At 41.5% G+C, this 25,733-nt stretch overlaps 2 protein-coding genes across 4 annotated transcripts in view; both read left to right on the forward strand.

Annotated features, from left to right (window-relative positions):
- Positions 1–12,039, forward strand: part of ERCC6 (ERCC excision repair 6, chromatin remodeling factor) — a 43,347-nt gene extending 31,308 nt beyond the window's left edge. For both annotated transcript variants that reach the window (XM_063405694.1, XM_063405693.1), the window contains 9 exons: positions 985–1,203; positions 1,941–2,051; positions 2,490–2,609; positions 3,608–3,702; positions 5,431–5,576; positions 5,660–6,358; positions 6,976–7,177; positions 7,474–7,552; positions 7,959–12,039. In XM_063405694.1, coding sequence (XP_063261764.1) covers positions 985–1,203; positions 1,941–2,051; positions 2,490–2,609; positions 3,608–3,702; positions 5,431–5,576; positions 5,660–6,358; positions 6,976–7,177; positions 7,474–7,552; positions 7,959–8,387 — 2,100 coding nt within the window. In that variant the 3' untranslated portion in view covers positions 8,388–12,039. The remainder of the gene's footprint in view (positions 1–984; positions 1,204–1,940; positions 2,052–2,489; positions 2,610–3,607; positions 3,703–5,430; positions 5,577–5,659; positions 6,359–6,975; positions 7,178–7,473; positions 7,553–7,958) is intronic.
- A 2,980-nt stretch (positions 12,040–15,019) lies between these two features.
- Positions 15,020–22,160, forward strand: LOC134555112 (bone morphogenetic protein 2-like). Of its 2 annotated transcripts, XM_063406467.1 has the most exons (5): positions 15,020–16,287; positions 16,393–16,532; positions 17,254–17,370; positions 18,509–18,710; positions 20,395–22,159. In XM_063406467.1, exons 1-5 carry the CDS (start codon positions 15,765–15,767, stop codon positions 20,829–20,831), a joined length of 1,419 nt encoding a protein of 472 aa, XP_063262537.1. In that variant the 5' UTR covers positions 15,020–15,764; the 3' UTR covers positions 20,832–22,159. The 2 variants fall into 2 exon arrangements, with proteins under 2 accessions (XP_063262537.1, XP_063262536.1); XM_063406466.1 differs by having other exon boundaries at positions 15,020–16,532; positions 20,395–22,160.
- The last annotated feature ends 3,573 nt before the right edge of the window (positions 22,161–25,733 follow it).

Below are 25,733 nucleotides of genomic sequence, written 5' to 3' on the forward strand. Positions count from 1 at the left end.
TACAGCCATACGTATTGCAGTCCCATATAAAAAACACATTGACCTTATTACTCTTTTGACTTTTTTTAATTTTCCAGATCTCACAGAGGTATAGTGGACAAGTTTTTTCAAGTGCATAGTCATTTTAGCTATCCCAGTGAAAATTACTTTGAGTTTGTTCTTTTCGAGATGGCTTGTACAAGACTATCTGCAGAAATTTCTCAGAGGTGTTACAGAATGGGCTATCGTATTTACAAGGATTTGAAAATTTTGAACAGTAAATGTCAATGCTTTTATTAGATATTCTGTGATGACAACAGCAAGTCCCAGCTGAAAAACAACATTGTAAAAACAAACCATAAATTATGGGCAGGCTCATCCAGCTTGTAGTGCTAAAACATTGAGGGATTCAGTGTTTCAAGCTAGTTCACTTTTCAGAATATTCAGAAGTATAAATAACATTGTAATATTATTGAATGAATAACTGAATAGAATACTTCTAACATGGCATCAAAAGTCACAATTTCAGTTTTGTATGTTTGTTCAAGTATGTTAACTCATATATTCTTTGTTATCATGCATTCTGGTGGGTATACTGACTATCCTCAAGGTCTGTCTTAAGTTACCTACTAATATGGTAGGAGTTGGAAGGAAAGATATGATAATGTCAAGAAACCAGTTGGTGGAATTTTTCATTTTGAGTAAGTAAAATACGACCTTACAGCTAGAGAGGGACTGGTTTTACTAGTGTAGAAATAGTTGCAGAATTCCCTTAACATTGTCAGCAGAACTGGCTCACAAATACATCAAATTTCAATCACTTTCTCTTGTACTGATTTTGCTAAAACTTTCCTTTAAACAGATATTAGCATCAAAACATTATTAAAAACAAACATGGATGGTGAGTGGATTAATCTATTTATTGTATATTTTTCTTGTCCACAATCCATATAGATACAAGTACTTGTCATGAAAACAGAAATATTTTTCTCTCGGATTCTTTAGATTCTCTTAGGACTATCAACTTTGAGAAAGATTTGCAATCACCCTGACTTCGTTGATGATAGTCCCAGAATTCTGAAGAGTGTGCCAGATGCTGAAACAGAGGATCCGAATCAGTTTGGATATTGGAAACGTTCTGGAAAAATGATAGTGGTAGAATCCTTACTGAAAATATGGCACAAACAAGGTCACAGAGTGCTGTTTTTTACTCAGTCAAGACAGGTAAGATGAGCTAATTGTTTTTAGTTTTAGCTATTACTATTACTTAAAATGTGTGTGTGAGTTCTGAAAAACTTGTAAGTAGAACCACCTTTTGTAGTGTCTTTCTCATAAAACCAACATCGTGTTGAAGAAGTTATTGAAGTGACTGATGTCTTTGGAATAGTCAGAGACCGGTTCCTGAACTCCGTCAGTGTTCCTGGAATGACAGGGCATTGTGGCAGTGGCCCAGTTCCAGTGTGCTGGGTCAGAGCTGTGCCAGCTGTAGCCTGTGCTGCCAGGCTGTCCCTGCTGGGTGCTTTCAGGGTACAGCTGGGGGTCAGTTTGCGTGCTCTGTGCAGTGCCTGTGCTCGTCTGATCCCCAGAATCGGTCTCTTTGGGACAGTGGCACAGGCAGTGACCTTTGTTTGTTTTCCCAATGTACTCACAGTTGTCTTCCTTCTGTGGATTTCCATGGGATTTCCTTGGGATGCTGCGCCCCAGTCTGTTTAATTGTCTTGAACCTATGGCCCTGGACTTTCTAAACCAAGCACAAATATTCCACTGCATTCAGATGTGAAATCATTTTTTCCCCATTTACATAAGTTGTTTTTCTGTCACTTAAGAAACTGTTTCAGGTTTTTCATTGTCATAGTTTGTCTGATTGACACTGCAGTTAGTACCAGAAATTCTTATAGGTTCATTACACAGGTGCTCAGCCTTCATGTCTGAATTTCATTAAATCTTTTCTATCACCACAGATGATGCAGATACTTGAAGTTTTTGTGAGATACAGAAACTATTCCTACCTCAGGATGGATGGCACCACAGCAGTAGCTTCCAGGCAGCCTCTTGTAACAAAATACAATGAGGTGAGATGTTCCATCCCACACAAGAGTGCATATTACTGAGTATGATTGAGTTCTTCCATTCCTTTGTGTTCTATTTTTAAATATACTACTTCAGGTTGGAGACACAGAACTGGGGAGTTCAGTGAAATAAAACCCTTGTCTTTGTGAGAGAGGGGAAAAAAGTTGCACACTTAAGTTGGGCTTTCTGCTAAGGAAAGAAACACATTTGAGAAGGCGGAAAAGCAAATATATTGGATAAGAGTAAATGAAATTTAGATCGGACTACTTTTATTTGTCCAAAGAAGTACTAGAAGAACAAGGAAATGTGTTCCTTTTCTTGGCTTCCTTTGCATCTTTGCATATAATGCTGATAAAATAATCCAGGAAATATATATATATTTTTTTTTTATGTTACATTTTGATAATTCTTGCTTCAGTAAATACTCTCTTGTGTCACAGGACAAATCTATATTTCTTTTTCTTCTAACAACTCGTGTTGGTGGCATTGGAGTTAACTTGGTTGGTGCTGACCGGGTTATTATTTATGATCCTGACTGGAATCCCAGTGTAGACACACAGGTGAGTTTGATTTATTACATTCCATTTACCAGCTAAGTTGAAATAAAACAGAAGACAAAATGACATTTATCTCCTCAAGCAGTGTTAAAGCACTGTGTTGCTCTTTCCTAAGTTGCTGTTCCCAGCAGTGGTCACTTAGGGTGCAGCTCCACGTTATGATTCCTCTTGTGGCAAAGCCAATTTAAGTGGTTCCCACCACATCCTGTAAGCTGTTAATACCTTACCACTCTTCAGTGTTGTTCATTCGTGTACTCAGTTACAGTGCAGTCAAACAAACAGTTCAAGTGGCCTGTGTTTTTAAAATAAATAAACCAGATGTTTCTGAAGGGAAAGTACAGCTTTGCTCTTGAACAGGCAGGACTGTTGGTGGTGACAATGCAGGGTGAGAAAAGGAGGACAGATGCTGCTCAAATTGGCTTTCTAACTAGATAATGATATGTAGATGTGACCTTAGCTGCTTTAAGCTTTTAGAAGTTGTTCAGTATCTCGTGGTGTGATAAGACTGATTTATCAAATCATGTAGCAGTTATATGGTGCTTACAAGTCTGAGAGGAAAAAGCTTTTTTATAGAAATCCTATGTAGCTCTGAGATCTGCAAGTGTCTGACTTAGAGTGCTCTGTATTAGTGGTTGGTTCAAGATGTTTTTAGGAAAGATTTTGGTTAAATTAAAGAAGAAAAGTTCAAAGGAAAGGTGTGAATTGAAGCTCTGTTGTGAAATTTCCTTCTGGAATAACTTTATATAAAGTACATATTCTAGGTAAAAGCTCCTATTTTAACATAATCTATTTATTGATAATTTTTGCATAGATATCTTAGTACAATTGGAGACTTCCTAGATCTTTTTCCTCTCCTGCTTAGTTATCCTGTGCTCTAGAAATACCACTTCTTGAAGTAATTGTTAAATGTCCAAACTGAGTTTGAAGGAGTGTTCTCATAAGCTCTCTGTCAGACACGTTTGATAGGCTCACGTCTGGTAACAAAACCTTTTGTGTTCCAGGCTCGGGAACGTGCTTGGAGAATAGGCCAAAAGAAAGAGGTGACTGTGTATAGGCTGCTCACTGCAGGTACTATTGAGGAGAAGATATACCACAGGTCAGTCAGAACCATTTCTTGCATGCTCAGGAAAATGTGTGTAGCAAATCCCAGGTGGTGTAACAGTGACGTATCTGTGCATGTGCACACATTGCTTTTAATCCCCAGCCTTGGTCATGATGGGCACATCATGGAAAACGTTGAGAAGTTTCTTCTGAGAAATGAAGAACCTTTTTCTCATAGTGTACTCCCAGCTGCATTGCTCCATCCCTAGCTGCAAGACCCATGTGCTAGATGTACCATATCAGTCTGTTCCAGCAGCTGTAAAACAGAGTATGAGGCATAGATAGAGAACAGTGAGCACCTTATTCAGAACATGAGACTGAACAAGTCTGAAATGCAAATTCAAATCATCAAGTTCTTTATATTCTCCTTGGGATATATCAAGATGTATGTGGTACATATATCTATTTACTATTGTGCAAACCCAATTTGATTTTATTCCCAATTCATTCCAAAGTGAAAGAATTAAATCCCAATAACTACCAGTCATATTCATGTTATTTATTTCAAAATGTAGCTAAAGCCTTTGAAGTGCTTTAAAGTATTTCAAAATCAATGAAATCTTTCTGATTTGCTTTCCCATTTAGCTTTCTCAGTACTTAGCTTCACTCACATGAATTCCAGATGAATGTACATGGGAATCCTGTGTCTAGAACTGAAATACCCTCTTGGAAAATTCAGATGAACAAAAAGCTCCAAATAATGAAATGCCCACACTTACTGAATGCATTTTTAAATCTGTTTTGCCACATGGACACAAAGTATCTGCTGTTCTGTGGCTTGCATCCCTCTGGCACACTTCTGTTTGAGCAACACTGACTGCATCAAGGAATTGGACTCTTAACAGTCAGAACAACCACCAGAAATTCATTTCTTTCCGGAACAGTGCAGAGGACCTCATATTTTAAGAAGTTGTCTTTTCTGTTTTCCTGTGTTTTGTTGCCTGCAAATGAAAACTTAGTTTTTTGATGACTGGATTTAAAATAGTTTCCCTGCTTAATGTCAGCAGAACTGAAAGTGTGATAAAAACTGTTTGAGACAACTGATTGCTAGTTTCATTTAGGGATGTATTTCTTCTACAGAATAAAACAGCTTTTGCTCCAGGCACTATGTAGTACAAATGTGGCACAGAAGCAGTTTTACCAATACTAGAAGATTTCTTGGAGCTTCGTTCTCCTATAGATTTGTTGCTTTAGGTCCTCTGCAAGTGAGCTCTTCTCAGCCACAAGTCTGATTCCCCTTTTCAGTGGCTGTCATCCAGTCATCACCATCAGACTGAGCTGCTCTGCTGTTTTCCTCCAATCACCTGAACCCATAAAATGTTGTAGTTTTAACAAGCTCTTGTTTTTCTTTCAGGAGCTTTCTGATTGTTTTTATTGTTACATATGCAAGCTTTTCAATTTTAATAGACAAAAAAGTTCTAGCTGTGAAGTTATTTATTGCTTAGTTAAGGGATGCCTCATAGGACATCTCAGGATGGTGGTTACCTGTTGTGTTATGGGGTTGTTGCAAAATAATAAATCCCTGTGTTTAACAATCTACTTGGTTATTTGAAAGTTACTAACTCAAGATGGTCTTTTAGAAACTAACATCATCTTCCCACTGCTTAATTGTTCTGCAGAGTAATGTTTGTGCTTATAGTTTTCTGGTTTAGTACTGTACTCGGTACTTAAACATAGCTAGACATTGTTTCATGCACAAAGTACTTTTTTTTTTCTTTTTTAGACAAATCTTCAAACAGTTTTTAACAAATAGAGTGCTGAAAGACCCTAAGCAGAATCGCTTCTTCAAATCAAATGACCTTTATGAACTATTTACTCTGAACAGCCCTGATGTGTCTCAGGGGACAGAAACAAGTGCAATTTTTGCAGGTACATGTTTTTTTTCTATTTGTTTGGAAGAAAAAATATCTTAATTGTTTGTTAAATGGATACTAATTGCATTCATCCCTCAGGTACTGGTTCAGATGTTCAGGTCCCAAAGCCACCTGATAGTGGCATTTCTAAACGTGATGTCCATCTTACAGAAAGCAGCTCACACAAGAAGATCAAGTCCTCCAATTCCTATTCCACCACACACATGAAAGATTCTTCTTCTAAAGCAATAGAGACAAGTGAGAAAACCAAAGGAAATTTGGAAGCCTTTGACCAAAATAGCTACGCAAAAGATAACGCACAAGCTGCTACTGATATGAATTCATTCAATAAAAGCAGTGAGGAATGCTTGGAAAGTGATGCCAAATGCATGTCCCAGTCAATGCCATGCACTGCAGGGTCTTCAGAGAGTGCTGAATGTCCGACTGCCATGGTGGCTGGTGAAAGACTTGAAGCAGCTAATGCAGATGCCAGGACAGACCTTAGCCTTACTTGTGATGCAGCTGGCTCTTGGGAAAAGCAGGATGCTAAAACTGAAGATGGGCAATTTGATAATAATCATTATAAGTGCATCTCAAAAACAAAGCACAGGGTGGATGTGCTGTCACATGAGAGCCACAAGGATAAGTCTAAGAAGAAACATCACAAAGATGCCAAATTTGAAGGAAAGCGCATTCCTCATCTAGTGAAACAAAAGCAATACAGAAGGGAGAACAGTGAAGAGCAAGACTCAAAGAAGAACGATGACTATGTCTTGCAGAAACTTTTCAAAAAATCAGGTAACAGTTGTTGTTTGACTGCTGACTAAACAGAAGTATATAAAACCTATGCAAATGGGAGAAGGAGCAGATCTGTTACTCTGATGGTTAGAGCTACAATACAAAACATGTTTGTTCTGTTACTTTAGTGAAACTTAAAATGTTCATTGTTTAAATTTCATTTAAATTTAATTGCAGTTGACTTTAGTTCCAGTTACAAATTTGCTAATTACCTTGGCACAAACTGATCAGAGAGATCCTCATTTCTGGATATAGAAGTATATGGAATTTTTCTCCTAGATTATTTCCAGGGTGTAATCAACCTTCATTTACACAAGGGTTTCACTTCTGTCTGTCCTGTCCATAACAATGGAAATGATCAATTTGCCCACATAATTGCCAGGTCTGTTGTGAGTAATGACCTCATCAGCACACCACAAGTGATTTGCTGTCAGATTGATTACTTAACTGATAAAGAAGGGGGTTCTCTCATTAGAAATTACTGTTACTGATGTGCTTCCTACAATCACTCTGAAGAAGGAAAAATGCAATTGTGGCATTCACTTCAAAAGTGAGTGTTTGATTTTCACATAAATTAAGAGATGTCCTCCTTCACCTTCTGTATCCTCTGGTTGTAGGGGTTCACAGTGTTATGAAGCATGATGCCATCATGGATGCTTCCAGTGCAGATCACGTGCTGGAGGAAGCAGAAGCAAGCAGAGTGGCCCAGGACGCCTTGAGAGCCTTGAGACTCTCTCGTCAGCAATGTTTAGGAGCTGCTTCTGGTGTGCCAACCTGGACAGGCACAAGTGGCCTTTCAGGTGCACCATCAGGAATAAAGTGAGTTCAGTTCTCACTCTGCTTTCTGGAAAACAGGAGTTGCTTAGAATGCTAAAGATTTACATTTTTTGTCTTGGTATTTGCAGTAATATGCATCAAAGTCATGTGTGTGTCTTATACTTAATATAAACATTAAAGCATATTACAAGTATGGTAGTCCATTCTGAAGTACAAAGCGTTATTGTTGCATAGTAGAAGAGAGAGCTTAGCACAATCACAAATGCAGTCCATCTTTGAAAAATCTATCCATTTTGAGAATGCTGTTTCATGGAGTTAATTCTTTCATGGGTTTTTAGGAGTCGGTTTGGTCAAAAAAGAAACTCCATGCTGCTTTCTTCACATTCCACTTGTGCATCGCCTGCAAAGAAGCACAAGGTAAGAAACACAAGCTAATATTTCTGGTTTAATAGCTGATATATGTGAAGTGTTGATGATTTATGCAGTAAATCTGACTTACACTGTAGATGTGTCATACACATTTGTTGCATGATTATGTAGAATGCTGGAATTTTTTGTTACCTGTGAATTTGATTTTTGTTTTAATGAGGTCTAGTTAGATACAGTGGTCACAGGTTGCACCATGGCTTGCTTATCTGTCTCAAGACCAGCAATACTTCTAAGCTCTAAAGTTGAGACCAGAATACATCACCTCTTTATTGTATACTTCCAATGACCAAGTTCTGAGTGGTAGTGTTTAAGTCTAAGCAACAGGCAGATTTTGTTTAATAGATTCTGTGGGTCTCAAAATGCAACTTTCCCTGGTCTGTGTGTTTATTTGCAGGATGGAGATACAACAAAGAAACAAAATATAAAGAAGTGTAGTTCCAGTGAGCACTTCAATGGAAAACCTGGAGAATCATCATCCAGTGCTCTGGACTCTTCCTCTTTATTAGCTCGTATGAGGGCAAGGAACCACCTTGTTCTACCGCAGCAGGCAAGGAGTGAGGGTGATGAGAATCCCCAGGCAGCCCCCGGCCCGGTGCAGGGCTCCACGGAATACGACGAGCTGCTGGTGGACCTGCGGAACTTCCTGGCGTTCCAGGCGCGCGTGGACGGCGAGGCCAGCACTCGGGAGCTGCTGCAGGAGTTTGAGTCCAAGCTGCCTGCGGAGCACTCCTGTGTCTTCAGAGAACTGCTCCGCAATATCTGCACCTTCCACAGGAGCCCCAGCGGGGAAGGGGTCTGGAGGCTAAAGCCGGAGTTCCGATGACCCTTGGTCAGTGAGGGCACCTCTCTGTCCAGCTGACCACCGTTCTCCTCTCCAAGGAGGAACACTGTGTGACTTGGAAAATTCTGAAGTATTTTGTATTCCTGAATTAATTAATGCCTTGAACAGTCAATGGTGCAGGACTTGTTGCAGGCTTAAAGTTAACTTAGTTTCTGATTTACACTATTTATATAAAAGTGCCGTCTACCTCATAGATGAAACAATACAAAATATCAGCACCTTTTCTTCAAAAGAAATTTTAATATAAATGGGGTGAAGAACATATACTGACCTTTTATTACAGTAAGAACCATGGATGTTTCCATGAGTTGTAAGACTTTGATTTCTGTGAAATTCAAGAAAACTACTTCCTTGGTTTCCTGTTTATTACTTGAATGATCATAGTCATGGCACACAATGTGCAATAAAAAAAAAGAAAGAAAAAGGGGGGGAGATGATAGTACCTAGCATGAGATACTCACTTGTACTGACAAGTGCATCAGAATCATCTTATGTAACTTTCATCTAGTGAGAATTTTCTTGTAATGCTTAACTAAGTTGGGAAATAATTCTAGTACCATGGAGGCTTAATCACAAAAAATGGGAAGCGTGGCAGGATATTGAGTTAACTGACAACTGATAATTATGGAAAACTTACTAAATTCCAGAACACCTATTAACACCATAATCAGCACTCCAGTTACAGTCCCATACACAACTGGCAAGTGTGTACGTGTGTGCTCTACAGTATTTCTTAAAACTGAGGCTACAATAACTGTTATGTTTGTCACAGGTTGTGGACTTATAATTGAAATCTCATTAAATGTTCATATGTTTCACTGTGATTTATGTCCAGTTACCTCCTAGCACTTAATATTTTATATGTGGACATAGACTGGGGTGTTAGCTGGTCAGAGGGGAAAGGGTGTCACTGTATTTTACTCACCATAATAATTTTTGGGCATAGTTGGCCTTATATACATGGAAGTTACACGTCATTTGCCTTCCATAGCAGGGAAAACTTAAAGTTTCTTGACAATTGGGTAAGTTCTAATACCAGTTATTTGTAGCAAATCCAAGTACAACATTGGTTCTGTCTTCAAGGTACTTGTGTGCTACACAAGGAAATTTTAAGGTGGAAAATGTGGACAGATTTAGAGAAGAAAACCACATTGTTGCAGCAACAATAAATTACTGTATGGCTTAAACTAGGAATAGTTAAATATGCCTAATGTCCCTCCTATCCCTAAGCTATGGAAAGCTGAGCTACTTTTAGCTTTTTTGTTCACTGTGAAATTATCTTGTTTACTTTAAGTGGAAGTCCAGATATTCAAAGATGAATGGTGAAGCAAGAATACAAACTTGCTTTTTGTAAAAAAATACCTTTAAGAGACTTCCAATGGCTTTTGCTCTTGATTTTACTCAGTGATAAAGGGTCTGTAGAGATCTGCAAGAAGTGGTGCTTCTTGGCTTTTCAGAGGCTGGAATTGGACAGGACAGACAATTCAAGAATGTTTGTCTTCCTAATAGCATTTGAAGATGGGACTTCTAATATCTCTTTCTTTGATCCCATTTATGTTCATTTACATTCCCTTTTTCAAAAAAAGGTGGAACAAGGAACTTGGGCTGCAACTGCTGTTGATATGACTTGAAATGGGTCAGAAAAAGAGTAGAAACAAACCAATTTTTCTGTCTTCTTCAAAGCTATAGGGTATTTGAATTGGTTTGAATATCATGTCCCCTTGCCTCTCTACTTATCCCAGCAACAAACCAGGAATTCAGCAGTGAGCAAAGCTGCTGTCACCTTATCTGTTAGCTTTGGTGTCCTGTTTTATTTGTATTCTCAATTTTAATGACGTAGTTCCTGTATACTAAGGACTTGCAGCTTCTTGTTTTGTTAATGTAAATAGATTTGCATGTACTGTTTATAAATTCTTAGCTTTTATGAACTTATTAAAAAAGGAAAAGCAAAAGTGTGTTGTAGAAGTCATTGGGCCATGGGAAGAGTGGGCAGGGAGGCATCTCCTGTGTGCTGTGCACTGACCAAATGATTCATATTGTCTTTAATTATATTTCCATTATTTATGCAGTTTCAAATTATGCATCCTAACTAGCTTTTTTCCAGTACTTGCATTTGTTGAAAATCTTTAAGGACTGAATTAGTACTAATATAATACTCAAGGAATATTTTTAAGTAGTTAATCTCAAAAGCATATGTGATTAATGGTTTACAGAGTGATTTATAAGTAAAAGTTTTTCTGGAATATAATATAGCTACTGTCATTGTAACGTTATTTCAGAATAATTCTACTTTATTCCATAAAACATCTGATTTTTGTTTGTTTAGCTTTACCTGTGTAAAGTGAATTCTTTTCACGTTTTCACTGATTATCTGAAGCAGTTCCTCACTAACAGTGTTGCACAGTCAAACAAACCTTGTATTTTAGCTGTCTCAGTTTCCAAGTACTCAATGCTGTAGTTGGTAGTTGCTACTTTATTTGTGCATGATTCAAAAAATCCCTCATGTGGAATGAATGTGTTCTGACATTTTGTTTTCTTACCTCAGTAAAAAAAGGAGATAAAGAAAAATCAAAATACAGATGTTAATTTAGGAATCAAGCTGGGAAAAAAATCATTAAATCTTACTAAGGAAAGACATGTCAGCATGGAACAGTGATTATAAGCTTTAAATTAAATAAAGGATACCACAGGGAACTACTGAAAAATTCTTTCCTGTGAAGGTGCTAAAAGCTGAGCACTATATTACTGTGGGATGCGACCTACCATCCACACAGCTGAGCAGACAAATGAAGTTAAATAAAAATCTAGAAAGCTAAATAGCAGAAACGTTAATTGTTCTGTAAGCAGTTGTGGGAAGTGTGTACACTGCTTAGGTAAAACATGCTGAATTTTACTTTAATAGCAGAAGTTAAAATATAGTAATTGTTCCTTCTGGTTTCAAACCGTATTTGTAAAGGGGGAGGTAAAAAAACCTTCTTATTCATGAAGATGATGTCTCTTGTCCTCCCATCCCATCTTCCTTTTACATTTTTCCAGGTGCTTATTCATCCGTGTTCACCCTCTTGCTGAATATGTCTAGCCAACCAACACATCTCAGGTATAGAACTAAATTTTGACATAGAGAAAAAAGACTTAGCTAAAGGTTCTAGGCCTTTGATTTTTCTGGATTATGATGACCCACCACAAAAGAAATGTAAGATGCTGAGTGGATAGATTGATTAGAAATGGTGATTTAAAAATGCCTGACTTCTGTCTGTGGCTCAGCCTCTTCTCAAAGGGCTGCACCATGTGGAGAATTGAATCTGTTGCAGATAATAAATGTCTCCTCCCAAATAAAGCTGTAAAGAAGTGGAGTTTTACATCTGCAGGTTTTGGCTTCAGGTGACAGTCACCTATAGACAGTTGTACTCAAGTCATAAGGTCAGCTTTGCTTTTGATTCCAATTGTGCTAAACTTGACTAAATTTTACTGTCTTCTACTACTGCAATTGTCTGCCTTTCAAGAGGCTATAACAGAAGGGACATTGTTATTGGTTGTTGATTGTCATTGACTGGTATTTTCTTTTTCTCCTAAAATAATTTTATTTTTAAAATAAGGGACTGAGTAGATGAATAATTAAACTGGTGGGATAATATCTAACTTGATTTTTTTTTTGCATACATGATTCATTTGTAAAATCCAGTCATTACAGTTTAAGCAGTTTTCTCTCTCAAAGGGAGGAAGTGTTAAGGAACAGTGGAACAGCTGTATCTCAGTGATTCAGCAAGGAAGAGTGTTGCAATGTCTCTTGTGCTGCTGGTGGCTGTGCTTTCTCAAAAGATACATAAAGATTGTGAAAAAATTAAATGTGAAGAGACCCTGTAGCAACTTTATCCAAATTTGGCTTATTTCTAATGTGTGGGCTAAGAAATCACTAGGATTTCACTCAGGATTTCTTCCTTATTTTTCCTCATGTTTTACATTGGGTAGCACAGTCACTGAGATGATGTAAAATGTGAGGTAATCTACCTGCTTGATCTTTTAGGAGCAGGGGTGCCTGGAATTTCCTGCTATAAACCTCTGGACAGCTTTGGATGCAGCACTGTAATTCCTGCATTGGTTTCTCCATTGGATGGATTCAGTCTTTAGAGGGAAGCAAAACATCTTTCAAGTCCTTCAAAAATGCTTCAAGAAATGATACCACAGTACAAAGAAGTCCTGGTTGGAAAAACAGGTAATATGGCATTTTATTGTCTAGATCATGAATTCAGCAACTCTAATTTACACAAAACTATAATAGAAAATTGCTGAGAGTGCCATTTTTGAAGGGCTTGCATAGGGCACATGTCTAGGAGTCAGGATGTGCTGGCGAGTCTGCACTTGGGAGTTTATCTCCTCTGGGAGAGGTATTTATATATTAGATACATGGTAAAAACACTTTGCTACTTAGGGCCATTTATAATGTCCATGTTCCAACATTCAGGCTAAATGCTGAATATACTAAATGCTTACTAACTCAGTGGCTCTCTCCATCTACCCAGCCCTCACGGGATTGCTATTCTAGGCTCTGGGGTGATGTCACCACTCCTACTTCATGCAGTATTGCTGATGAGGTACAGTCCTGTGCCTTCAGCTGAGACTTAGTAGATGAAGCTTTCCTTAGTAATTCTTAACTTTGTTCTGGTGGCTGTTTTGCTACCTCTCCTACCACTAGAAGAGGAGTCTGACATCTGTCATGCAAGTGCTGTGCCTCTTTTTTAAATGGGCCTAAGCTATGGAACTGAGTGAAATAACCTTGTGTTCTTGTTCCTGCCTGAAAAACCTGGGGAAGACTGCAGAACATCATTGTTTCATTCATAGAGCAGAAAAGTAAGCTTCTTTTCCCCAGAAAGAACAGACCTGTTGTAAGTCATTAAATCAGGAACTGCAGAACCAGCACAGAAAATATAGGAAGTGTCATGCAGTTGTGTTAAGAAGCAGCTTCCAGGCTGCTCACCCACAGGCTCTTAGTGTTCATGCTAATGTGACACAAATGAGAGAAGGGGAGGGTGTGTTCTGACCTGAGCTCTTCCTTTCTGAATGGCAGGGTTGGGCTTGCCCTTCAGTCCAAACTTAATAAAGTTCTGAAATGCATAATGAAGGCTCCCAAGTTTGCTCTGCCCACTGATACCATGCAATAACCATGCTTTTTCAATATTGCTGTCCTATATTCACCACAATGGCATCAAAGATGATGTGGCAGGCCATATAATAAACACCCCCGTTCTTACCCATATGTTATACCTGAAAGCCAGATGATTGTGAACTCTTCAGACCCAACAAGCTGCTTATCCAGTCATTTGAGAGAGAAGGGAAAGCAATGCCAATGCTGAACTCTAGAGAATCCACCTAAAATTTTAACTATCTATCATAATCCCCTACAAATTCCCAGCTTTTCCTGGGCTCCCAAAGCCACACTGCTCGCAACACATAAGTTGAGAGAACCTATTTTTATTGTACAGAACAGGGAGGTTGAAGCCTTGCACTAATTGCAAACCAGGACTTAGAATCATCAGAGGAGCTATGACCAACTCCTGCATAAGGCTTACATAAGTGGTGAGTCATGCAGTCTTACAGAAGAATAGGGAAAGAGGCTTTCATTATGTTGTTTGCCTAATCAGAAATATGAAAATAAAAGAACACAGCACTCAGTGGGTTATGTTTGGCTAACTGTAGGCTGAAATTTCTGCAGTTGCACTACAATAGAGGCATTTCGTTGTTTGTGGTCCCAGCTTATATTAAACAGAGAGGATTTTTTTCATAAATCTTTGCCTCTGGGGCAGAGTTAAGGTTCTTTGGGAACCCTAGCTATGTGTTCCCAGACATTAATGTCGGGAAGCAGCACCATGAGAGTAAAAATGAAGGTATATGCCTAGGGAGGATACTGGGAGTAAATGAAGAGACCCAAGGGCGGGGTAGGGTTTGTGAGGATAAGCATGTGAAGAAGCAGTGGAGTGGAAGCAAAGCTTTTTAGGTTGACTGAAAAACAGTCTAGTGATGAATTCTTCTGTCTTACTAGTCTCTTTCCAAGCTCTCAGGCAGGTAGCTGAATGGGTATTATTTTATCCAGCACTATTGGTAGGCATGAGCTGAGACACCTGCAGCTCTTAGCAGACAACTGAGAATTCTGAGGATCAAAATTGGCTGAAGCTTTATGTCCAGCAACAGTGCTCTTTCCACTGGTCTGATTAACCCATCACTGCTTCTCATTTTCCTCCACTAGTCTTTTGCTCTTCATGGGGCAAAAATTTGGGATTGTGTGGATCTGTAGCCTCTTTGTCCCCACCTTAGTCTCCTATAGCTCCACCTGGTTGCTCAGTGCAAGGACTGCTGTCTAACATCGTGTGGCCAAGCAGAGGAGCCAGCAGACATTTTTATCTGTCACACAAAATACCTCCCAATACTTTTCTGCCTGGAAAGAGAACACAGCACAGTGGGGCACAAGCTGCACGAACCATCATGAAGGTCTATTTGCTCCTCTGGAAGCTGCCAGACTGCCTTGAAAAGGACGGCTATGCAGGATCCTTAGGGTTGGGGTGGGTTCGTTTGCGTTGGTTTTCTGTTTTAGTATTTCTTTGGGGGTGGGGGGTGTGGAATCCTCTTCATCAACCAATGGGTGAGAAAAAAAGCAAATAAATGAAAGCTTGTTGACTCTGGAAAATAGTTAAGCCTTAAAATATCTCGTCAGAATGTGTATCCCTGCCCCTATCCCTGAGTACTTCGAAGCTGGCTGTTCTTGCTGCACTGCACTAGCAGAACCCGGGCTCGGTCCTTAAAGCCTCCTCCCCTTGGGCAGCTGTCGGGCCGGAGCTTGAGCCCGGGCAGCTCCAGCCTCCGGCCAAGCCCGCGGCACCGGGGCCGCCCCGGCGGCGATTCCGCAGGCTGTGAGACGGGAAAGGTACCGGGATCCCGGGCATTCCTCAGGCTGTGAGATGGGAAAGGTACCGGGATCCCGGGCATTCCTCGGGATCTGAGACGGGAAAGGTACCGGGATCCCGGGCATTCCTCAGGCTATGAGACGGGAAAGGTACCGGGATCCCGGGCATTCCTCGGGATCTGAGACGGGAAAGGTACCGGGATCCCGGGCATTCCGGAGACAGGGAAGTACAGAAGCTCGCGCCCAGGTCGCAGTATACTTTTTATTCCTCGGCAACGACAGGAAACATCACCTGAGCTCAGTAATCTCCAAATTATAGCCTTTTTTGGCTGAGGGGAAAAAAAACAAACAAACAAACAAAAAAAAACCGGTCGACCTAAAGGATAGGGGTTTCGCAAGTTCTTCGCCGACACCTGGCCCTTCCCGGCAGCCCGAGCCCCCGGGCCGGCCCGGCGGCCGCTCTGATGCCAGCGAGCGCACGGCGGTGCCCCATTGAGTCCTTAAGCGCCGCTGATGGCCCCGGCGCGCCCCTGCCCGGGGCTTTGGCCCTCAGGCTGCGCGCCCTGCCCGGCGCTCCGCGCCCCTGCCTGGCCGCGCCCAGCCGGGCCGGGCCGGGCCCGCGGGAGGGCCGCTGCCCCCTCACGCAGCGCGGTCACGGCCGCGGGCCCCGAGGCGGCCCGGCCGAGCCCGCGCCGCCCTTCATGGCGACCGGCCCGCCGTGCCTGTGGCTGTGCCTGGCCGGGCTGCTGAGCCTGCGGGCCGGGAGCGCCCTGCCCCTGCGGGACCCGCGGGACGAGGTGCTGGCGGCGGCCTTGCAGCGCCTGCGGGAGGTGTTCGACATCGAGGAGCTGCCGCCCGACGTGCTGCCGCGCAAGAAGCCGCCCCAGTTCATGGTGGATCTCTTCAACAAGGTGGCCGACGCCAACGGCATCACCCGCGCCCCGGGGCTGCTGCAGGGGGACGTGGTGCGCGGCTTCGAGGACCGAGGTGGGCCCGCGGCGGCGGGGCCGAGCCCGCGGCGAATCCCCGCGGCGGGCGGGCGGGCGCGGCCCGGCGGGGCTGGCGGGGCTCCTAAAGAAGGCTCTTTTCCAGTTCACGTGGACCACCACCACTTCTACTTCGACATCAGCGCCATGGAGAGGGGCGAGCAGATGCTGAAAGCCGAGTTCAGGGTCTTCAAGCTTAAGAGGACACATCGGTCCAGAAGGTCCGACGTGCGACACTTCTGCAAAGTAAGTGGGGAAATAGTTTAACACTTAATTCTGCTATCTTTCTTACTTATACTGAAAATAAGGAGTGCAACGGCGTATCACAAACCTGCTTTATTGTTATGTTTGTTTTGTCATCCTCACTTTTTCTTTGCTTCCAGCATGCAAAGAAGTAATGTGAAGTTTTGACTTTGGCTTTAGGCTGACCTTTGTGCAGTGAGCTTTCCCTAAAGATACCAAGGTCAGACGTATCCCAAATCAAACTATACTTCCCTGGGATTTGAGATGTTTCGAAATTCGAATTGAAATTTATCTGCTGGAGCTGCTCTGAAAAGTAGTAATAGCAGCCAGGGATTCATGGGAAAACAGGGTGGGTAAGGAAATTGGGTGTATCTATTCCTCTGGCAAAGGGCAGGATTAGACTTTTTGCGGACCTGAAGACAAATATGTGGATGAACAAAAGACATTGATGGTATCAGGTGTTCAAAACAGGATAGGGATGGTCAGGATATTTTTCTATAGTATCTACAGTCTGGTATCCTGCTTCTCAACACATCTAGAAGTAGCTGTATGTAGTGATAACTTGTCAATTGTCCAAAATCTACTTTTTACCTGTTTTAGAATGACAGTACAGTTTTACAGCTGTGATGTAGCAGAAGCTTGCATAATCTTCATCCTCCCGTTTTGCTGTAAGAACAATCAAATTAATTTCTTATTGGTTTTGTTGTATATTGCTGTTATTTAGGTGGAAGTGTATGAGCTCCTGGAGAGTGGAAATAAGCCACAGAAAAAACATCTCATTGCATCAAGATTATTGTCCCTCTATGCGGAAGGCTGGGAAGTCTTCAACGTCACGCAGACAGTAAGCAGAGAAGTCTGATTTAATTTTATTTCTAAAACTTTTAAGGTGACACCTTATGACTCCAGCATTGCCATTAAGCTGGGTTTTGAGGTCAATTCAAACAGAAGGACAGCAGCAGAGAGAGACGCTTTCTCTCTACCCTTAAAAGTACACCTGGTGCTACCTGAATTAAAGAAGTGTTAATGAGCTGCTAAGAGCACAAGCACGGTGAGAATTGAGCAACCCAAACCATGTGGAAGGAGGGACATCAGGCCAAGTATGTCGTTGTGATTAAAACCTGTTAGTCCTTAGGCTGCCAAAGCATTTGGCATTGGTTGTGTACTTAGAGTAGGTTTTCATTTCTCCTTTTTATTCTGGCAGCATTTCTGTAGAGCAGTATGCTTCAGCGTTGTGTTTCCGGAGTTTATCATGGCTGGACTGCCTGTCATTCAGCTTCCCCCATAGACTTCTGTATTTGTGAGCTTCAAGCTTTGTTTTGTAGATATCCATGAACTGTAACAGTAGGTGAATTCAAAAGAACACACGCGTGGTTTGAAGCTGTGCTCTGGGACAGTGTTTTGTATTGCCTAAGCTTTATGATCAGACTGAACAGCCTGCTTGAATGATTGGTTGAGTTCCATCTTAAGTCATTATATTCCTCCTAGAGAATGGCCTGGCCTAATCGATCAGTGTGTAATTATAACAATTAGATAAGTAAATGTGGTTGATTGTGAATTTCTTCAAATGACATGGTTTTTGGATTTACATAAGTCTTAACAGTGTAAAAGGTCTGGAGAGTTCATATTACTATGTTGAGATTGCTATGAAAAATAAATTTCTGCTGAAAATCAGAGAGTTTATTTTAATATTAACTTCTGCACTCAAGTGTTCAGTGGTAAATTCTCTGAAATTAATTATCTTTCTGTAAATGTAGCTTTGGGGAATGCATATGCTATTTTGTATTTTTAAGTATTGAATTACTGGTTTAAATATTAAACTCAATGGAGTCTCAGCTATACAGTTATCTCACTTCTGTGAAATGTCCTTATGCTCTCATAGCTTGTTGCCTATTCTCTTTTCCTAATATAAACATTGCTTAATTGTAATGCTGTAATTAGAATATCGAAACAATATTTTTTCTTTGCTATGTCTTCGCCAGGTTTCCAAGTGGGTTGGGAACAGCAGCTCCAACCACGGCTTTTGGATAACTACAACACTTGTTTCCAGCAATGGAGTGGAGCACGACGTGGTTACATTTGCCAAGAGCCAGGGCGCTCTGCAGGAGAGTCGAAAAGCTCTCCTTGTCCTCTTCACCAACAGTAACAAACGGAGGTCTCACAGCTTTGTACCCTCTGCTACAAGTGAGTGCACTTTTAGAATATGAATTGCCTGTTCATTTTCTGTTACCTCCTGCTACCTCATGTAGATGTAACCTCAGTTCTTTGCAGTATCAAACAGGTTTGAAATTCAGCTTTGTCAGTGATCGAAATTTGATTTGATAGTCCTTGCTAGTAGGTCACCAGCATCCTAAGTTGCCCCTCCCCTCATAAATTAAGCTCTCTGTGCCAGAAATATTCCTTAATGCTAAGAGAAATCTGGTTTATTTAGTTTGTAAAGGAGTGGGAATTCTGTTATTAAGTACTGCTTATATTATTTTTGTGGTGGTGAAATTTGTATGAAAATTGTATGTTAAATTTAGTCTGAGAAAACTCTGTGACCTGGGATACTTTGTCGAAATTCTGGTAAAGTATCTGTAAGTGGAGTAATTAAATGTGATTTTTAAGAGTGAAAGAGATTGTTAAATAAGCACTTTGAACTTCTCTGTCCTTGGCTTGGTTTTTAAGCACCTATTTAACTTCAGTGACTAATTAGCATTGTGACTAAAGGCTGCTTTCATCAGAGACTAAGCCCTCGTGCCTTAAAATACAAAACACTGTCTTACCTCTCCCACTGGCCTTGGTGTAAAATCAGCTAAGAATGGATTTTAGGGTCTGATAAAGGTTAAGAGCAAAAGCTTGAAGGAGGGGCAAAAATCATGCTGTTCTGGCTTTCCAGGTTTTCTGGTATTTGCATATCAGAAAGAAGCTAGGTAGGACAATATTAAGAAGTAGGTGGTGAAATTGATTAAAAATAAAATAAAATATTAGTCTGGCCTGTTTATTTTTGTTTTCCAAATAAAAATTAATAATGAAATGGTAGAGCCACTTTAATGAGCATCAAAGTTCACGGAATACTGCAGGATAATGTCAGGATTGAAAAATTTCTTAACAAAGAGACTTTCTAGACCTGCCCGTTGTTAGTGGTGAGTGACCACACAGATATCAGTGAGTTTCAGCTTGTGTACATGGATCTCCATGGACCTCGGGGCTTCTCAGAAGGTACTTTAGGAAAGCATCCCATTGTCAGTACGCTTCATTCTTTAGCGGTGTTATGTAAACCTGGTGGTGGTTTTTGTAGGATCAAAAATCTGAAAAACTTATTTTTTACAGTGCTACTTTACACATTACCAGATTTCTGCACATTCTGCTTTGCAGAATATATGTATGGGGTATGGGGAGAGTTCCTGGTATAGGTAGAGTTCCTGGGAGAATACTGGAGAGAAAAAGGCTGAAAGAAACATATGGTATGGGTAGACCTCCTGGAAGAATACTGGAGAGAAAAAGGCTGCGATCTCCACCCTCTGTTAGCACTGCCCAGTATATTGTGTGTTGTAGGAGTGGCTGTAGGAAGATAGTTTATACCATTCAGCCCTGAAGAGGGACTGTGGAGTTCAATGAATATTTGGTAGATCATTGCATTTTTCTTTTCTATTTCTGCTGAACTGGTGCTTTTCCAGGACCCTGAAACAGAGATTTGATAGATGTGGAAGTATGGCTGAAATGGCAATTGAATACACACCCTTTCTGGTACATTCACAGCTTAGGTGCCATTTTAAAATCTGCTCCGAAGACTTCGATGTAGATTTATTTAATAGACTTTCATGCAGAATGCTGTGCTTAGTAAATGAACTTTTTTTTGAAGTATTAACGTTCAGCTTCCTTTCAGGAGCAGAACCAAACCCTGCCAGATCTGACGCTCCCCGTGCTCCTCACGACGCTGCCGTGCTGGCGGGCAGCAGTGCCGGCGTGGGCAGGAGGCCCCGCGCCGCCGCCGCGCGCCCGCTGACCGCGTGTCACCGCAGGGAGCTCTACGTGGACTTCCAGGCCATTGGCTGGTCAGGATGGATTATTCACCCGAGTGGATACAATGCGTTTTATTGCAGAGGATCCTGCATCTTCCCTTTGGGGGAAAGCCTAAATGCGACAAACCATGCTACAGTTCAGTCCATTGTTTACACACTGAAACTGTCTCAGGAAGTCAGCATGCCCTGCTGTGTGCCAGATGAATTGAAGTCTCTCAATCTTCTCTACTTTGATGACAAACAGAATGTCGTCCTTAAAAATTATAAAGACATGGTGGCAACAAGGTGTGGTTGTCATTAGCAAGACATTTTTTTTTCTGCATTTGATGTGCACCTGGATTCAGTTCCCCCTTGGCCACTGAAGATACCAAAGGAGATGGCATTTCAGTTCACAGGGCAGGAGAGACAGAAACCTGTCTGTGCTTCGAATCCTTCTCTCACCATGGCTGGGTGGAAAGCTGGCTGGCTTGTGAAGAGCTTCAAGAGACTTCAAGACCTCCATGGAGAGCTCTTTGAGTGCCTGTACACCAAGGAAACTATTAAAATCAGAAACTTGATACGTGAAGGAGGAGGGAGTTGAAACACATTAAGTTGAAACACTGTTCAAATTAAGATCTTGTTCTGTATACCAAAGCTCAGAATTTCCAGTGATTTAACAGGCGTGGCATCCTGTCTCAATCCACGATGGGATGCAGGTGCCTTACTAGCACAGCCTTAATCAGTTTTGGCTTCATGGTCCAGTGGGGATGTGCAGTTCTACTTTGAGCTTTCAGGGTAAGCTCTTGCCTAGAGCTAATTTCAGAGGTCTCTACCACTTGCATATCATGCATTATCAGGAAATGGACTTCTTCCCCTGAGCTTTAAGCAGCTCTACCAAATGCAGAGACCTCCTCATAAGTCCCCATGGGACTTGCTAGCCAGCCAGAAGGAGCCCATAGGTCAGTATTTGTCTGGGAATCAGCATACTTGGCCTCTAACTCAGGGCTGGAACTGTATGGTGAGGCCAGTGCCTGTCTCTGTAATGGCTGTTAGGGTGTGTGGCACCAGAGATTGCCTCTGTGTGCTTGGTGTACTGTCAGAGCCTAAGCTTGGGTCAGAGTCCTTGTAGTTTAGCAAGAAGAAAGAAAACCATGGAGCTTTGGAGGTCCATGGGAATATGCTAGATACTGCCCTGGTCCAGTGTCAGAGGTGAGTTTGGAATGTACCTGCTGATTCCCTTTCCTTCTTTGAAGAGTAGGAGGAGACACAGGCTTGGATGAGGCCCCTTGAGATCTTTCAGTCTTGCTCCAATTTCGTGCAGGTGACCAGCCCATTGCTGTTCCTCAGTCAATCCATGGAGTTGTATCTTAAGCCTGGTTAGGTTTCTTGTCTCCTTAACCCTTGAAGGAGGCTAACCTCTCACAGAATGTGGCATCTCCCGTGGGCAGAATCTTCAAGGAGAATTTTTTTACTCTAATGAGATGTAAAAAAAAAAAAATATGTAGGGTCTTTCTTTCTGTAAATACTGATGTCTATAATAAATTTATTTTATTTAAAATAAACACTTGGGGCATATTAAAATAATCTGTATTATAAAATGCTAATTTTAAAATAAATGTAATGTAACATTGGTATGGTTTGTATGTTGCATTTGAACCTCTTTCCTAGAGTCATGAATTAAATAATTTTCCAGAAGAGAGGAAATTCCCAATGGCTTCAGGGGGTATTTTATCAAGTCCTCTGTGTCAAGGAGTATAACAGAGAAGGAGAATAGACATGTTTCCCTTTAGGGAGGACCCGGTAGTTATTCCTCCAGTGAAAGCGTTTTGATCTTTGGTATATGGTGGTCCTGGTAAAGTGGAATGTAAATCTGGTAGCAGGGTGGTTCTAACTGCTGCATCAGCCACACCCAGCCCTCTGATTCAGCGCCACTGCCAAAGGGACCTTGGGGAGCACAGAGGGCCATAAAGGATCTCCTTTCACTGTTTTGTTTCCCAGGCTGCTCTTTTGCACTTTTCCCTTTTCACTGCAGAAGTACCTGTGGTGTTTTAACTCTACAGAAACCACACCTTGGGAGTGGCAAGATGCATCCACAGCACGAGTCTGGATGAGGTTGTTTCTGAGTGGTGACTTCAGCTGATGTTTTATCTCTGCTTCTTTTGGTAGAAGCCCTAAGACCTGAAGTCAGAAGTTTTTACTGGCAGCATTTGGAGTGGATTGGCAGAGGCAGGTTCTGTGCTCACCATCTCATCTTCTGTCCATGCATGACAAATCCTTCCAGCACTATCAGCTGTGTATCACCTTCATCCTTGACTGCTCAACCCAGAGAACTGCTCGTTGTTTTTCTGGGATATCTTAATGTGTTTCTTGTTGTTTCAGATGCCAGGGAAAAAAAAAAAGGAAATTTTCTACTGAAAAGCCAGTATGATTAATAAATGAATGATGGGCAAACTGACTATTAGCTAACATAGTGCTGCCCTACAATAGGTGAAATATGCACGGCCAAGCTAGGAGCACTGGGTAGTTTTGTGCACATTAAATTATTTTTTTTCTGCACCACTCAACTTAGTCTTATTATGCCCCATTAAACCCTGATAATTAAAACAAAATATATTGGAATTGTTTATCCTGGACTTTGTGAGGAAATGAGGTTCATAATAACGCCAAGGGAAAAAATTTACACTACACCACAACTTGTAATTAGAATAATAATTAAGCACAAGTGGGCTCTTTCTTTTTGTTGCCTTTTTTTTTGTTTGTTTGTTTTGCTTTAGAATAAAGGTGAATTTTCTTCTTATTCATTAACTGAAACATGTAAAATTCCAAAATAAGAAGAAAATCCTACTCATGGTAAAACTGAAGCGTTACGCTCAGCCCATGACAAAGTGTCTGGTCCAAGTTTGGAACTCTAGTGCTCCAGGCATGTGAGGTGTGTGCAGTCACACTCTGCTCCCTAAGGTGGGGAGAGCACTAAGCCTTGTCCTGACAACGTGGCGATGGGGTCTGAATATGTTGTGGGAGAGAGCCAACGGTAAAGAGCAAATTCACAAGAGTGCTCTCCTCTTTGTAGAAATGTTTGTTTGAAGGGATTTCTGTGGTGCTCCTTTCATAAGGTGTAGATGATAGGAAGGTGCTTCTTGACACTGAAGCAGGGGAAAGGATATGCTGGGGGTGTCCTGGAACAGGTAAGTCAGAAGGGATGGGCTTGGGGAAACTGATCTGAGGTGGTTTCCTTTTTTTTTTCGGGGGGGGAAAGGGGCGGGGGTGGGAAGGGAGAAGAGAAAACTTCAATGTGCCTGCCCTGAGGAAGCTGGAACACAGCAGTGCTGTAAGCTCTTCTATCCACTCTGCAGCCTTGAAAATGCTGTTTGGTATGAGGCAATCTTCTAGGAATGCGCAGTGCTTCTTCCAGACTGCCAAGGGTAATTACTATGGTTCCTATTCTTTGGATAGGAAATGGGGCAATTGTTTGAAAAACCCATGGAGGACAGTATTTATTCATAGTCCTGGAGCTTGTCTCCGGGAAAGAGGAGTGGCTGGGTGCCTCTGGTAAATTCCAGGGCTTTCCCACAGATGCCAAACCCTCCTATCTGGCTGATAGCCACTGGCTATCACCAGTCCCCTTCAGACTGCACATGCAAATGCACATATATGTGTGCGTTCATTCTTCTGTACACCCATGTACACTGTGCACATGCATTCGTCTTCAGAGACAGCTTCACTCCTGGTTCATCCCAAAGGATGGTGCAACTTACCGGGAACTGAGATGGAGTGCTCGGGCTAACGTGAGAACATTGCCACATCCACAGGGTGCATTTCAATGGCTTTGTGCAAAAGTATGTCACACCTAGTCCTTTCCTGGCCTGGAGTGCAGCTCACCTCCAAGGAGAGTAGTTAGTAGGTGTGAATTTGGAGAATTAACTTTAGTGAATGAGACAATTGTGCACTAAAGCAGCTGATGTTTTATTTCTTCCTATTGGGTTTATTGCTAGAAGCCATTCACAGAATGACTGCTAACTTTCTGTTGTCACAGGATGTGTGCAGCTTTAGATTCATGAATATAGTAACTGCTGTTATTCAGTGCTAGATCATGGCCTGCCTTATTGTGGAAAACAAAAGCTGCAGATTTTCCCTGAGAAAACGACCTGATACTGGGAAGTGACTAAACTTTAACTGAAACCATGATTTGGTGATGCTGTAAATTCAGGCCCTGTGACACAAAGTGGTACTATGGCATAAACCCCAGTACGCTGGTTCAGATCTGCTCACAGAAACCTTGCTTGGATAACCAGCAGGTTACATGGAATTGTCAGGCATCACCAAACTGGTGTGTGTATTTAAAAATCTGTATAGACTTTCCACTGTGATCCACATGGTAATCAACTCTTCATCTGTGTCAAACTTTCTGCTGAATGTGCTGAGCCAATGTTTGTGGCCAAGCAACTGTGTCCTCAAAAGCCATAGGCTGGAATACCTTCCCTTGGAAATATTTATTCACAGCTCTTGGTTAGAAGATTATTTTTATCCCACAAGAAGCACCTTTGTTTGATATCTTCACTAAAAACCCAGACAATTCCCCTGAAAACCAGTGTTGTTTTGCCTCATCCTGGCTCTGAGTCACTTGAAATGGTAAGGATAAGTTTGGTAAGGGCACAGCTCCTAGAGAGCAGCAGATACTGAGGAAGGCTCCTGGCAGACTAATCTTGTGTGCCACTGGAGATGCCACAAGGTACCTTCTTGTCTTCCACTGAGAAGGAAGGCAAGAGTGATTCATGAGCTGTTCATAGGGTGTTCACAGGGTCCTGGGCAGCTCTGAAAGGAAACATGCACACTGTGTATGGAGGACAGTGCTGAAGGTGTGTGTGTACCTACATGAAGATTTTGCAACCTGGATTGAATGAGTATAGCACTTGCAGGGACATAAACAAGACAAGAGATCATAGGATGAGGCTGGGCATACTGAATGATTTCTCTGTGGTATAAAATTTAAGCTAATATCCCTTTCTGTCTTATGCACTTCTTTTGCCACATCATGAAATTTCTATCCAATTCAATTTGTTGTTTAGCCCTTGCCCAGGCTCTGATTAGAGACTTACTTCTCTGATGTTGCATGTTCCTTTATCTAAGGGTCATGTAATTTCTGTCAGCAACAGCTGTCAAACGAGAAGAAAATATATACCAGTGTATACATACCAGTATATGAAGTCTCCATTAAAGGCAGAGG

The sequence above is a fragment of the Prinia subflava genome, chromosome 9, assembly GCF_021018805.1.
Source record: "Prinia subflava isolate CZ2003 ecotype Zambia chromosome 9, Cam_Psub_1.2, whole genome shotgun sequence".
In the NCBI taxonomy this organism is placed as follows: Eukaryota; Metazoa; Chordata; class Aves; order Passeriformes; family Cisticolidae; genus Prinia; species Prinia subflava.

Coding starts and splice junctions, on each gene's coding strand:
- LOC134555112 (XM_063406466.1), top strand. CDS start 15,765: ATGCCAGCGAGCGCACGGCGGTGCCCCATTGAGTCCTTAAGCGCCGCT. Junction 16,533..17,253: donor ACGTGCGACACTTCTGCAAA/GTAAGTGGGGAA, acceptor GCTGTTATTTAG/GTGGAAGTGTATGAGCTCCT. Junction 18,711..20,394: donor CTTTGTACCCTCTGCTACAA/GTGAGTGCACTT, acceptor GCTTCCTTTCAG/GAGCAGAACCAAACCCTGCC.